The sequence below is a fragment of the Centrocercus urophasianus genome, unplaced genomic scaffold, assembly GCF_019232065.1.
Source record: "Centrocercus urophasianus isolate 14NV4802_14NV808 unplaced genomic scaffold, USGS_Curo_1.0 seq_10, whole genome shotgun sequence".
NCBI classification, from domain to species: domain Eukaryota; kingdom Metazoa; phylum Chordata; class Aves; order Galliformes; family Phasianidae; genus Centrocercus; species Centrocercus urophasianus.
The window spans coordinates 99,536,953-99,549,784 of record NW_024884142.1 but is presented as its reverse complement, the minus strand read 5'-3'; the positions used below and the strand labels follow the sequence as shown (position 1 = coordinate 99,549,784).

The window sequence follows — 12,832 nt, the reverse complement described above, 5'->3', positions numbered from 1 at the left end:
TCATTACAACTGTATTCCATGCATTTTGTTACACGTTAGCGTGAGTCCCTGCTCTTTGGCCATTAGAATGTGATTGGTGTGATGTGAAATTTAGAAAACATGCATGTCCTAAAGATCGTAGTAAGTAGATCCATAGCTCTCAGCTCCCCTCCAAGGCAGCTCTGTTGGAAAACCAGAGCCCATGACAGCAGCCTGGCAAAGCTAAAGGCGAGCCATGAGCCACCTCCACCCACAGCAACAGCTTCCAAGCAGCACAGAGTGATAAGGGATTACTGCTTTGTCTCTTTGTTTGCCTCCTTACACAATTTGCTTTATATAGATTTTACTTCAGATCCTGAAAACTGAATGATCTAATCGTTTTCAGGAAATTCATCTACCTCAGCCATCAACTTTTGGAAATGCATCGTCTGGTTTTCTGGGCAACCGCAGCTTGTCGCATGGTGAGAAGACATAAGTCATAGGATTTTATGAATGGTTCCCCAGTGCAAGCTGACATAATCACTGCAAGTTTATTGTTATTTCTGTTTTCCATTATTTTACATCAAACCATAAGCAAATCCTTTGAGAAGTTGTGTTTCATGATTTATGCAAGCATTATTGTGGATAATAATAATAACTGGAACAGGCTGCCCAAGGAGGCTGTGGATGCCCCATCCCTGCAGGCATTCAAGGCCAGGCTGGATGTGGCTCCGGGCAGCCTGGGCTGCTGGTTGGTGACCTGCACACAGCAGAGGGTTGGAACTGGATGAGCACTGTGCTCCTTTTCAACCCATTCTATGATTCCATAATCTTTAGATCCTACAGGTATGTATTATTTGAATCTATTTGCTTACCTAAATCTGAGAGGAGACATTGTTTAACGTGCTTTCTCCTCCATGTTGCTCCAACTGCTAGTTCTTAATAGAAGACAAAGGAATTTTGCACTGTGAAGATCAGCAAACATGTGGGGATGCAATTAGAAGCAGCAAAAATATTGTGCTCATTGTATTCCATGTGGCACGTGACATGTGGAAGGAAATGGGAGTTATACGATCCAACGTCAAATGCAAAGACATAAAAAATAAATGCGAAAAATTGTCTGACATCTCAATAGCTTCCAATTCAAAAGCATTTTAATAGCCTGTGTATTTCCAAGTAATATAAATTAAGCATAGAATCTACTGAGGAGCAGTCTGTCATCACATGCTGTGTGGAAGTGCCTTAATTTCTGGGAGCTTGACGGGTTTTCTTTCAGTGAATAATGTCAGTGTTTGCCTCTTTACCAATCTGCTTATTTCTTATTTCAGAAGAACCCCAGCCATAGAGAGATCGGATTCAGCCCTCACTCAAGCAGAAAGCATGCTAACATTTCACTGTAAGAGCAGCTGATTTGAACTTGGCCCACACGCCCTGCATGTTCAGAACCAAGAGATGGTCTGCAAACATCAGCTGGCTGCTCACAACACATCCGTTCAGCAGTGTCCCCAGACACAGACTTCACACCCCGCAATGAAATCACTTCCTGCCACCTACATGCAGCATTAGAGGCACTTTTTCATCTCTTCACTTCAGTGGTGCGCAAAGACTGAGTTCAAATAGCCTTAATTCTATGATGAAAGCACACAATTAAAAACAAAAACAAGCCCCAAACCCTCACTCTAATTATGGTAACGTTAAGCTCTGCTGAATCACTGAGCTCTTCATGTGACCGCATTTTCCATCTTCTAACAGGGAAAGAAAGAAGTGTCATCCTGCAGCACTATGATCCAGGTCATGAAATCTATATTCTGTGGAGCTCGGCAAGAGAGGAATTCCTGGCAAACTGTCCATCAGTGAATGCCTAACGCTCTGCAGTTAGGCGCTAGGCACCAAAATTGCATAGTTATCACAAATGTCATTAAATATCAGAGAAGCTACATAGCTGCAGTAGCTTTAAAGTCATAGGTTGTTTTTTTTGTTGTTGTTGTTGCTGTTATTTTGTTTTTAATAAAGTAAAAAAAAGACAAAAGCATGGAAATGTCAAAAATTGCCAACAGAGACAACCAGAAAGCTCTTGTTTTAAGTCAGTTAAAGCAAAAGGAAAGAGGAGAAAAAAAAAAAAAAAAAGAAAAAAGGAAAGGAAAAAGTGAGCCAAAATTTTAGCCCTGTGCTTCCTTAGCCAACTGCACGTATTGATTTGTGGCAATGAAAGGGAAAAGTTGGGATGGCTTCATTCGCCCTTCTCAGGAAGCTGCAGATATTCAACTTGCAGTGCATGACAAATAATTTCAGACAGATTTACAGCTGTTCCAGAAGGAGACATTGTGTAACAGCGTAGGGGAAAGATACACACTCTGAATTACTGTAAACCTTAAGTGGGCTCCAAGACAATAGACTCTTGAACAATAATACATTCTCTTTTACTGGTGGCAAGGTCATGCTTTCCAACCTTTTTCTTTAATGAGGATTTTTGCTTTGTTTAACGTTTGTTTAAAAAAAAATTTGCTGAGTTCCCCTTCCTGTACGTCCATCCCAGCAGCATGCTCTGGTGGCCAAGAAGGCCAATGGTGTCCTGGGGTACATGACACAGAGCGAGGCCAGCAGGGCGAGGAGGTGATCCCTTCTATCCAATTCTGTGATGCTGTGACCTCACTCTGACATTTACTAAAGCCCACTTTTCTGATCAGAATATTACGGACAGGCCTTCAGTCAAGCCCTGTTGGGTTCAGATTCTGAGAAAAAAACACAGTTTTGCTGTTGAACTGCAAATCTGCCCAGCATTTGTCTTTACTTGGACGCCACATACAAGACCCGCTGTGCTCCACAAGGCACCTCACCCCGGCGCCGCGCTCGCGCACAGCACCTGCACGTGCTCGGCCCCCTCCATGGCGCGGTGACGTCAGCATGACGCCAAGCAACAGCGCACCGCCGTGAGAGAAGACTACAGCTCCCGGCGTGCAACGCGCGGCGCCCCGCCATGCGCAGAGACTGCTTCCGCGCGAAGCACGCCGGGAGTTGTAGTCACCGCGCACGACGCTGGGCCGCCGCGGCTGCGCAGTGGGGCGGCGCGGGCGGGAGGCGGCGGGTTCCGCCTCGTCACGCCCACCCACGGCGGCGGCGGAGGGTGGCGAGCCGCGGGGCCGGCGGAGACGCTGCTGTCGCCTCGCTTCGCCTCCCGCTCGGACTCGCTCTCGGCCGGGCCCTCCCGTCCTTCCCGCGGAGCCCACCCGAGGGGCTCGCCATGTTCTCCAGGAAGGGCCACGCCGACGCCAGGAAATCCACGCAGAAAGCTCTAGACCCCAAGCGGGACGTGCTGACCCGCCTCAAGCACCTCCGGGCGCTGCTGGGTGAGTGAGAGCCGCCCCGCCCCGCCCAGAGGGAAGCGGGCTGCGGGCGGGAGCGGCTGACGGAGCCCTGAGGGACCCTGAGGAGCCCCGAGGGCGGCGGCACGGCGCACAGCCGCAGCCCCGCGGCACCGCGCGGCGACGCTTTCAAATCTCCCACCTCACAACAAAGGGCTCCGAGCCGGTGGGGCTGGGCTTCGGCCCCTGAGGGAGAGAGCTGGTGCGGGGCTGCGCTGCCCGAGATGTCCGAGTTAGCAAGCGATGAGTGCCTCTGGGTGGCAGAGGTGGTTGGTGTCGTTTGGTGGTAAAGTAGTGGGAACCGGTGGCTGTTTGGGTGCGAAATAGCCAACAGCCCCGCAGGATGCGTCTTCAGAAGACCGGTGCGTCTGAGTTGTTGTTCACTGGTCGGTGTGGATCAATGGGCTGAGCCCGGCGGGATGAGCCTCACCAACCCGACCGTCGGGTGCTGCGCTTTGGCCACAGCAGCCCCACGCAGCGCTGCAGCCTTGGGGCAGTGGCTGGCAAGCTGTGTGGAGGTAAAGGCTGCGGGGCCGTTAGCTGACAGCCGGCTGAACGTGAGCCAGCAGTGTGCCCAGGTGGCCAAGAAGGCCAACGGCACCTCAGCGTGTGTCAGCAGCAGGAGGTGAGCGGCCCTCCGCGCTGCCGCTGGTGAGGCCGCACCTCCAGTGCTGCGCTCAGCGCTGGGCCCTCACTACAGGAAAGACACCGAGGGCTGCAGCGTGTCCAGAGAAGGGCAGCGGGGCTGTGAGGGGGCTGGAGCACAAGTGTGATGGGGAGCGGCTGAGGAACCGGGGCTGTTCGGTCTGGAGGCTCAGGGCTGACCTATGGCTCTGCAACCACCTGAAAGGAGGCTGTGTGAGGCGGGGTCGGCCTCTGCTGGCAGGGAACGGCCATAGGACGAGAGGGGATGGCCTCACGTTGTGCCAGGGGAGGTTCGGGTTGGCTGCTAGGAACAATTCCTTCTCCAGAAGTGATTCTGCACTGACACAGCTGCCCAGGGAGCGGTGGGGTCACCGGGAGGAGTCCCAGAGCTGTGGGATGTGGCACTGAGGGACGTGGGCAGTGGGCACAGTGGGATTGGGTTGTGGTTAGTGATCTTAGTGGTGTTTTCCAACTTTAATGAATCTGTGATTCTAATTCGTCTATTTATTTTAACTTTAAGGAGCTTGTGTAACTGTAGTTTGGGATATACTTTCCTTGTCTGTTGAAGGGTTGAATCTCTCTCTTCAACATCTCCTACAGCGGAAGCCTTAACGCCTCTCTTTTGTTTCAAAACATTGAAACCTGTTGCTGAATTTTGATGGTAATCTAAGTCTTGCAGGGGTTTAGATAGCCTTATGTTCTGCTGGTGAGCAAACAGCAGCAGGAAGTAGCTCTTCTAAGCGCTCTCAGGCACTGTCCTGGTTTAGGAGAATCAGTGGTGGTGTTAATACTTGTTAACCTCATTTTGATTTACTTTCTGAGAGACAAGGAGGAGAAAGTGATGCACGAAACTTCCATTTGTTGTGTATGCTGCTTATTTTTTGAGTCTGGCTGCCTATCTCGGCCACAGCTGACCATTATGTGGGAGCCTCAGAGACGTCTTGTTAGCTGCAAGACTTCGGTAGCTGGTTACAGGAAAGAGCCCAAGGTTAGTGACTTTTGAAGAAAGAGAAGTCAGTCACTGTTTCTGCATCGTTCCCCTTGGTCACTGCACGTGCTGGCTGTCAGCCACTGGTACCATCTAGGAGGAAGCGCAGGCTTTGTGGAGTCCTCCCAGTGCTCTGCCTGCGGCATCAGGCTGCATGGGGAACCTCGCTGTGGTCTGCAGCATGGGTCAGTGGGGCTTGAGGTTAGAAGCCTCTTCCTGCAGCATTTCAGTGACGGGAGAAAATACATTAGAAGCTTTCTTGATGTGCTGTAGCAAAGTGAGCAGCTTTTGTAGTGACAGTGCTGTATGTGGTCTTGAGTGAGAAGACAGTGATGGGTCTCGCTCAGGACACTCACTTTGGGATGGCTGTGCTCTGTGAGTGCCAAAATGAATGAGTAGAAGTCTCTGATAGTTTAGCAGGTTGTGGATGTACTTGTGTTGGGTTGGTTTTTTTTTCTTATAGGTTTAATCCAACTTCTCTGTGATTTAAACGTGATACTTCTCCATGCATTTAGCGAGCTTTTTTGGGGGTAGTTAACAAGTGGAAAAAGTGCTGGACAGGTGAGTAGGCAGTCTCATTTTATGCTCTACAAGTAGCATTGTTTTGGTATATATGTATTTTTTCATCCTCCCTGGGGACCAAGCTTGTGCATTTCTTGTACTAGAGGTGTGTAAAATGTTCTGTTTGGTTGGTTTTGTTTGCTTGTTTTCAAATCATACCATGTATCTGCCTGCCTAAGGATTTTGGCAGGCGGAAGATACATTATGCTCATGCACTGCAACTGTATATTTCACTTATTGGCTATGTGCTCCACAAACCATACTAAAATAATTTCAAGTTTCATTTTAAGTAATCTGGGGAAATGTTTTCTTTACCAAATGAGGTTTTAGAACATGTTGTGAAACCATCCTGAAGAAAGATCGTTCTAGGAGTCAGGGCTGGCAGACATTTTTTCCTTTACGTCTCCCCTCACTAAAATAAGCAGGCCTGAAGAAATCCAAAATATGGCAGCTTTTAGTTTGCGTTCCCTTTCCAGCACTTATGTTTCGTAGATGAAAAGACTGAAGAGTTCAGTCAGAAGTTACAGCCCTTCTGGGGTCGTCGTTCCCTGCCCCCCTCTGCTTCTCTGTGCCCACAGTGGCACTTGTTCTTGGAGTAACTGAGCAGATGTCATTGTGTTGTCCTTTGTTATTGCACAAAGTCAATGCTAAGTGAAATGGCATTTACTCTGCTGAGATCCTACTGATGTAGGAGGGTAAAAATAAGAGGAAGGAAGATAATAAGAGGGCTGGGAGGGGAAGGAATGTTTATTTCCTTAAATAAGGGGTTGTGTGAGCAGCAAAAACAATAAAACCCTTTACTTGATTGATTCAGGCCTCTTAGCTGTCATCTGTGGAAGTTTTTATCAAAGAAAACCTTCCCTTTAAGTGTGTTGCTTGTAACATCCCTCAGGTCCCTTGAAGAATTGAGGCCCTGCTTCTGTGAGATGTGTCCTTGTTTGCTGGGCTGTCACTCAGTGGGACAGTTGTTTATGGATGTGACTACGTGATGTCTGGAATGAAAACCTTACTGTTGTAAAGTGGGTGGTCACCTGTGTTAGGTACAATACGAAAGAATTCATTTTGTTAATTGCTGTGTATGTGTTCCAGCCTTCCTGAGGAATTTTCATCTATTTTCAAGAATAGATGTGTCACAACACAGTGTCTTCTATGAGTATGGTGCTGTGGGGCAGTGACCTCTGTTTACCACAGTGCTCTCCATTAATCAACGTGGGATCATTATTTGTTGGCGCATACAAGTGGAGGGGATATCACAGGGCACCTGAGCTTTATTTCATACTGGTGGGGAGCCTCTTCTTTGTGCTGGTGTTATCCTTGCTGATTTCAGAGCATCATTTGCCTGAGGGCTGCAGCACATGCTTGGGTCTTGAAACTTGTTTTATTGTAGGCTGGGAGTTGTCAAGTCTGTGTGTGGGTAGGATGATCTCTGGTGATTTCAGTTGGCTGCCACCTTTCACATAACACTTAGGAAATGAGAACTTTCCCTTTGCTGCTTGTGAGTGTGCTGCAAGCTGCCCGAGAGGTGGTAATGATAATACTGACTTAAGTGGCTGAACTTCAACTTTTTTTATGCTGACTAATGATAGAGATGATAACCTTGTGTTTGAATGGCTTAGGTTGTGCTGCTCGAATGGTGTGAGCTTGCTAGTGATATTATTTTAGACACATTCAGAAGTTAGTGCTTGCAAATGTCTGTGTTTAGAAAAGCCATTGCTCCTTGGATTACCAGCAACACTTGAGATGTTAAAATTATTTTAGAAATTGCTCTAACTAGAATTTCTTTTTCAGTGATGGCCTTTGAGTAATGGTAACAGTTTCCTTGTGAAATAGACAGTCCCTGAAAAAAAAGAACAAAACTGATCTTAGGGGCTTTTACTTAGCATTTAAAGCTCTAATTTGAAACAATTGCCATTTCTTTTTCTGAGACAGTTGTAAAAATAGCATGAAGTTTGTGGGGTGAGGCTGGTCATAAAAGTTTATCATTAACCAGAGTGTGACTGCAAAGTCATCTTTTCATCTCCTTTACTTCTTTCTAAGTACTCGAGACAAAGAAAATCCCTGGGGATTGTGAGAGCTGTATATAAATAACATAAAACCTCACATAAAACCACCTGACTCTGGAAGTTCATGGAATTAAGGGAGGCTTTCTCACAGCTTAAACAAATGCGGTAACACATCATAGTTAATACAGAAATAAGAGGAAAACCGGTGTGATAAGGACCCAATTATTTTCATACATATGTATATGTATATATTATGAACCAAGGAGAGCACTGAGCATGCAGTGCACTCAAATTCTTACTAGATGGTTCCTGGATAGTTAATTTCCTTAAATGTTAAGGTTAAGCAGTAAGAGAAGTGTGGGTGACTTGCCATCATCTAATGAGCTGATTTTTGTATCTTCTAGAGAAGGATTCTCACGTACACCCTCCAGAACGTCCTGCTGTTTCCTTCATGTTGCTGTGAAAGCTGCAGAGTGCTCATGGGGAAGCATTAGCTAATGAACCACCTGACCTTGCATAGGGAATGGAGTCAGGTTATACGTGTTCTTGGAAAGGCACCAACTGTCTGACGGCTTGTAATGTTTGCCAGCTTGCCTTAGATTTTAGTACTCAGTTGTGAATTCAGAAGGTGGTTGTTTTTTGCTGGTAGTAATGTGAGGGTTACTTATCAGTCAATATAGACAGAGAAATAAATAGAAAAATATAACCTAACATCTGCTGTTCAGCTTTGCTCTTTAATTTTCCTTCAATGCTTGTAAGTGTTTCTTCAGTCAATTCGGTGCGGCAGAAGTCAATATTTAACCTTGGGATCTACACTGAGAAATAGTAAACGACACTTGCTCAAAAGTCATCTCGTGAAGGACTCTTTCTCATCAGCTTTTGTTGTGGTGATGGTCTCTGAAAAGGGCAGAAGCAGTGGGACTGGGGAGGAAGCTGTGCTGCGTGTGCTGCTGCCTGCCCAGAGGGGGGAGCCTGGAGGGGGGTTGCTGCTTTGCTCTTAATAGGAGAGCTGAGCAGTGGTGTCAGGATGACGGCTTGCTCACACAATTGCAAGAAAATCGTACTTTCAGAGCAGATATCTTGTCCTAAGGTAGCAGCCGGAGGTGTTGCTGATGGTTCAGAATTCAGAACCTTACATTTTGAAACGTAAGGTTTATCCTCCATGTTCTCCAATTTATTCTCCGTATCCTGCAAAGGAGTATAAAGAACAAAGTAGTTCAGTAGGGAAAGGATGTGACTGAGAATGCATGCTTATGTCAGAGTAGCAGATGAGTCATCTCCGAAATGCCACATTTATAGAATAGAGAATTTACTTTTTTTTTTTTGATTAGGCAGCTCCTTTCTCCTCCTTTCACAATTTAAAGGGAAAGTTTCCTTAATGAACTCATTCTTTCATATGAAAGCCTTGTAAATGAAAGCCTTGTTTTCTCCTAGAGTTGTGTTTAACAACGCATTCATAGAGGGGAATAATTGCACTTAACTTGCAAATTCAACACCAGTAGCTTGAAGGAAACCAATACCATGTAAAAGAGTTTCCATGCACTAATTGTTGCCATACTGCAAGCATCCAAACAAAGCCTTCTTGCAGAAAAGCTATCAATTTATTGTTTCAGGGGATAAAAAAAGCACAAAACACCGGTGCTATTCAAGGCTAACATCAATCTTTTGTTGATGTGTGATGTTGTTGGTTCTTCTTGTATTTAACTTTGTTGGCTTGGTTAATGAATGGCTTTCTTGAGAGGCTGTTAATAATTCTTACGCTTTCTCTTCTTACTTCTGGGTGGAATTACATCTTTCCTAGGCCAAATCAATTACAGCAAAGAACAAGCATAATTAAAGTGCAGTTGGCAAATGTCATGTTTAGGAAATGTTAGGGGTTTTTTTTGTTTTTTTCTTAAAAAATAAGTTTGTTTGAAATCTTAACTCTACATTAAGGCCCAAGGTAGTGTTGCATGCATGGGCTTCTGTTATTTTTTTTAAAGAAATTGGAGATATTTGTTGTTTGTTTGATTATTTACCGGATAAATTTAACAGCTAGATTTGCAATTAACTTTTGGAAATGATTGCTGGCATTTCTTTTTCTCCAGCAATAGCTGTCTGTTCTGGTGGTGCAGGAGCAATATAGTCAGGTAGCCATGCTGGCATCAAAACATACCCTGTAGAATATTTTCCTGTGTAAGTTACTTTAAAATTGGAAGTGGTTTGGAAACAGAAATGAAGACTGTAGATAAGATACAGCTCATGTTTTGGAAGTATTTCTTGAGCAGTGGGATTTCCAGCAGTCAGTCTGTAGCCCAGTGATCTCTGACCTCTGCTTCTAACATTAGCCTCCTCGTGTGCTCCAAGTACTTTCCTACAGCTATTCTCTAGATTGCTTCAGTTTGGCCTGGGTAGGCTTATTTATTTACTAAATAGTTCTGTGACTCTTAATGAAAACTCCAGCTTTTCCCCTGCTTCCCATCCTCCCCAGGTAGGATGGTGTGCAGGTGGTGCCCCAGCTGGCACAGGGCTGTCGACAGGCTCACCTTCCCTTGGTATCTTTTAATTTGTCAGTACTTGATGTAATTTACAAAAGTACATCAATTCCTTTCCGGAGTTGCGTGCTGTTCTGAGAGAACTATTTCCAAATGCACATTAAAATCCATGTGAAATGTGATTTCTGGTTGAGCAGTGCTGATGAAGATCTTCAGATAGCAATATTCGCTGATGCCACAGTGATGCTTCAGCAGCATATTTGTCTTCCTCCTCCTCCACGTCAGCCTCAGGCTGTGTGTTTGTGAGCATTTAGTTTCTAGATCTTGAAATACGGGACAAGAAATGTCTCTAGCCCCTGCATAGTACATCTTTTAGAATTAGTAGACCTTTTCTCTAATGATCTGATTTATTTCATCTTACTGGCAACAGTAATTTAAATCTGCGAGGTTGGACTGCTGGGCGCTCAGGTTTTTATTTACTGAAACAATTGGCTGTGTGATACAGGTTTAGCTCCTGAGAGAATCAGATTACTGGATTAAATTCATAGTGAAGGTAAAAACAAGCTTTCTTCTGTCAAGCAGCAACACTGTATAAATTTCTACAAATGCTCTTAACTCTCTTTTCTGTAATTAAACTTGAAAATTATGAACAATTATAAATGGTAGAGAAATCTGCAGTTGTTTCATTATAAAAGAAAGTGTTTCAATTTGACCTTTCTTTTTAACATGCCATTATTGTTTGGTGTTGAGGCAGTCACAGTGAATGTACCTTTGGTCTTTTAGAGCTGTGTTTTAGCCTTCACTTGGTCTTGCCCTTTTACTGAAACTTCCTGTGCAGACTTCCTCTACTCAGTGTAAAAGGTTGACTTTACCCTTGGGTGAAGGTTCCATATTATTATAATTATTATTATTATTATTATTATTATTTTTAAATGAATTGTTTTGAATTCACTGAGGATTCCTAATGATGTGTGGAATCTTTACAGACAGCTACAGGATGGCTGCTGTGTGGCGTAATTTTCAGAGTAATTAAAAAAATTGTTCATAAATGAACAAGCAGTGCAGTTGGCTATCAGATGGGCCAAAAGCCAGTCCATGTTCATGGCTAAACCATTTAGTACCTTTGCTATGTTTGGGTTCAGTCGTGTTACTTCATGCTGTGGGGCATGTGGAGGAATTTCTAGCAACGTACGCTTCTGATGGTCCAAAAGGATTCAGTTCAGTACTTAATGTAACCCCAATGAGGAGATCTGGTGAATTATTTTGGTAACAGGCAGCTTTCACATTTGTTAGCAAAAAATGTCTCTTAGGAGTTGTCCATAGCAACTCTTAAGAATTGCTACAGAAGCAATATGTGGGTGCATCTTGTCTTTCTTTTTTAAGATGGAAAACAAACCTAAACAACACGCAAACTTTGAAAAACTGAGTAAAAGCATACATTTTTCTATTTCATTTCTAATGATGGAAACACAATCTAGTATAAAATATTTAATGAAATCACTGGAATTGTTTCATAGTGCACTTCATTTTCCAGTTTGCATGAGAAGTGTTTCCAGGTTTCAGATGTTGTGTAATAACTCCATTTGTTCTTCTTGCTAGATATTGTGGATGGAAGTGACCTGAAGCAGTTTTTTGAGAACAATTATTCTCAAATTTTTTTTATCTTCTATGAAAACTTCATAACACTGGAAAATAGCCTGAAACAAAAAGGTAAGTGTTAAGAGTTTAGCTGGCATCTTAATTTTACGGTATCAGTAGTGATGATCATGGAACCATAGACCATGGGAAGTTGCTGCTTGAAATACTGTAGGTAACTGACAGGAGTTGTAAATACGTGTTTATGGTTTGAAGCATAATTTCTGCGCTGAAATTACATCTTGTGCAATTCACATCTTCTCATCTTGTTTTGAAATGCTGATGGCCTTTACCATACATCTGAGTGTATGTCTGTTCAGCTGAAAAATATCAGAAAACCACAGAGCAAACCTGACCGTTGAAGATAACACTGAGTAGAATAACTGGGTGCTCCAAGGTGAACCCAATCGCATTGCTTTGCAGATCTGGGACTCTTAACTATGCCCAAAGAGGGGAGAGATACTGAAATTCAGAAATATCCTCCTCTTTTAATGCTAGATGAATTAAAGTAAACCAAGTGCAGCATTGTTGACTTCAGTTGAGTAACAGCAGTGTATTTGCTCCACCCATTTCATCACACCGCGTATTACGTCAAATGATGTTGTTTTCTTTCTTGCAGGGAATAAATCACAGAGGGAGGAGCTGGACTCCATCCTCTTTCTTTTTGAAGTAAGTTTTCCTTACTAGGGAACTATTTCTTCCTAATTGTGTGTGTTGTTGTCATTATGTGCTTGCTACTACCTTTACAACGTGAGGTAAAACCGGACATCAGTCAAAATGACAGCAGGTGTCCCTGCCTGTAAGAGATAAAAGGCAGAAAAGAGCTAGGGTGTGCATTGTTTTCAGATACAGCAATAATAAAAACAATTATGCCACAGAAATATCTGGCTTGAAAGAATATCCAGAGTTAGATTTTATCGAAGACAAGTAAACTAATTTAGCTTGCAGAGTAGTCTGAAATGTGGCTCTGGACAGTATCATATTGCTTAAGTATAGTTATTTTTTTAGTTGGTACCCTTAGGGTGGAAGACAGCTTGGTTGAACCAGAAGTAGAGAGGAGGACATGTGGGGGAAACTTCCTCAAACTTTGAACCTCAACAATAAAACTTTAAAGGAGAAATGAAATAAATTTTATTAATTTTTAGATCATAAATACTTTACAGATATAAAAATGTAGCTGCTCAGTTCTGAGAAATCTCATGGTAA

The 12,832-nt window shown here is 43.9% G+C and overlaps 1 protein-coding gene across 4 annotated transcripts in view; it reads left to right on the top strand.

Annotated features, from left to right (window-relative positions):
• Positions 1-3,127: 3,127 nt before the first annotated feature.
• Positions 3,128-12,832, top strand: part of RALGAPA2 (Ral GTPase activating protein catalytic subunit alpha 2) — a 118,221-nt gene continuing 108,516 nt past the window's right edge. For 3 of the 4 annotated variants that reach the window (XM_042824776.1, XM_042824771.1, XM_042824770.1), the window contains exons 1-3: positions 3,128-3,305; positions 11,591-11,701; positions 12,246-12,295. In XM_042824776.1, coding sequence (XP_042680710.1) covers positions 3,200-3,305; positions 11,591-11,701; positions 12,246-12,295 — 267 coding nt within the window. In that variant the 5' untranslated portion in view covers positions 3,128-3,199. Of the gene's footprint in view, positions 3,306-3,464; positions 3,683-11,590; positions 11,702-12,245; positions 12,296-12,832 lie in introns of those variants that run through there. The other variant, XM_042824781.1, reaches the window with a different exon arrangement.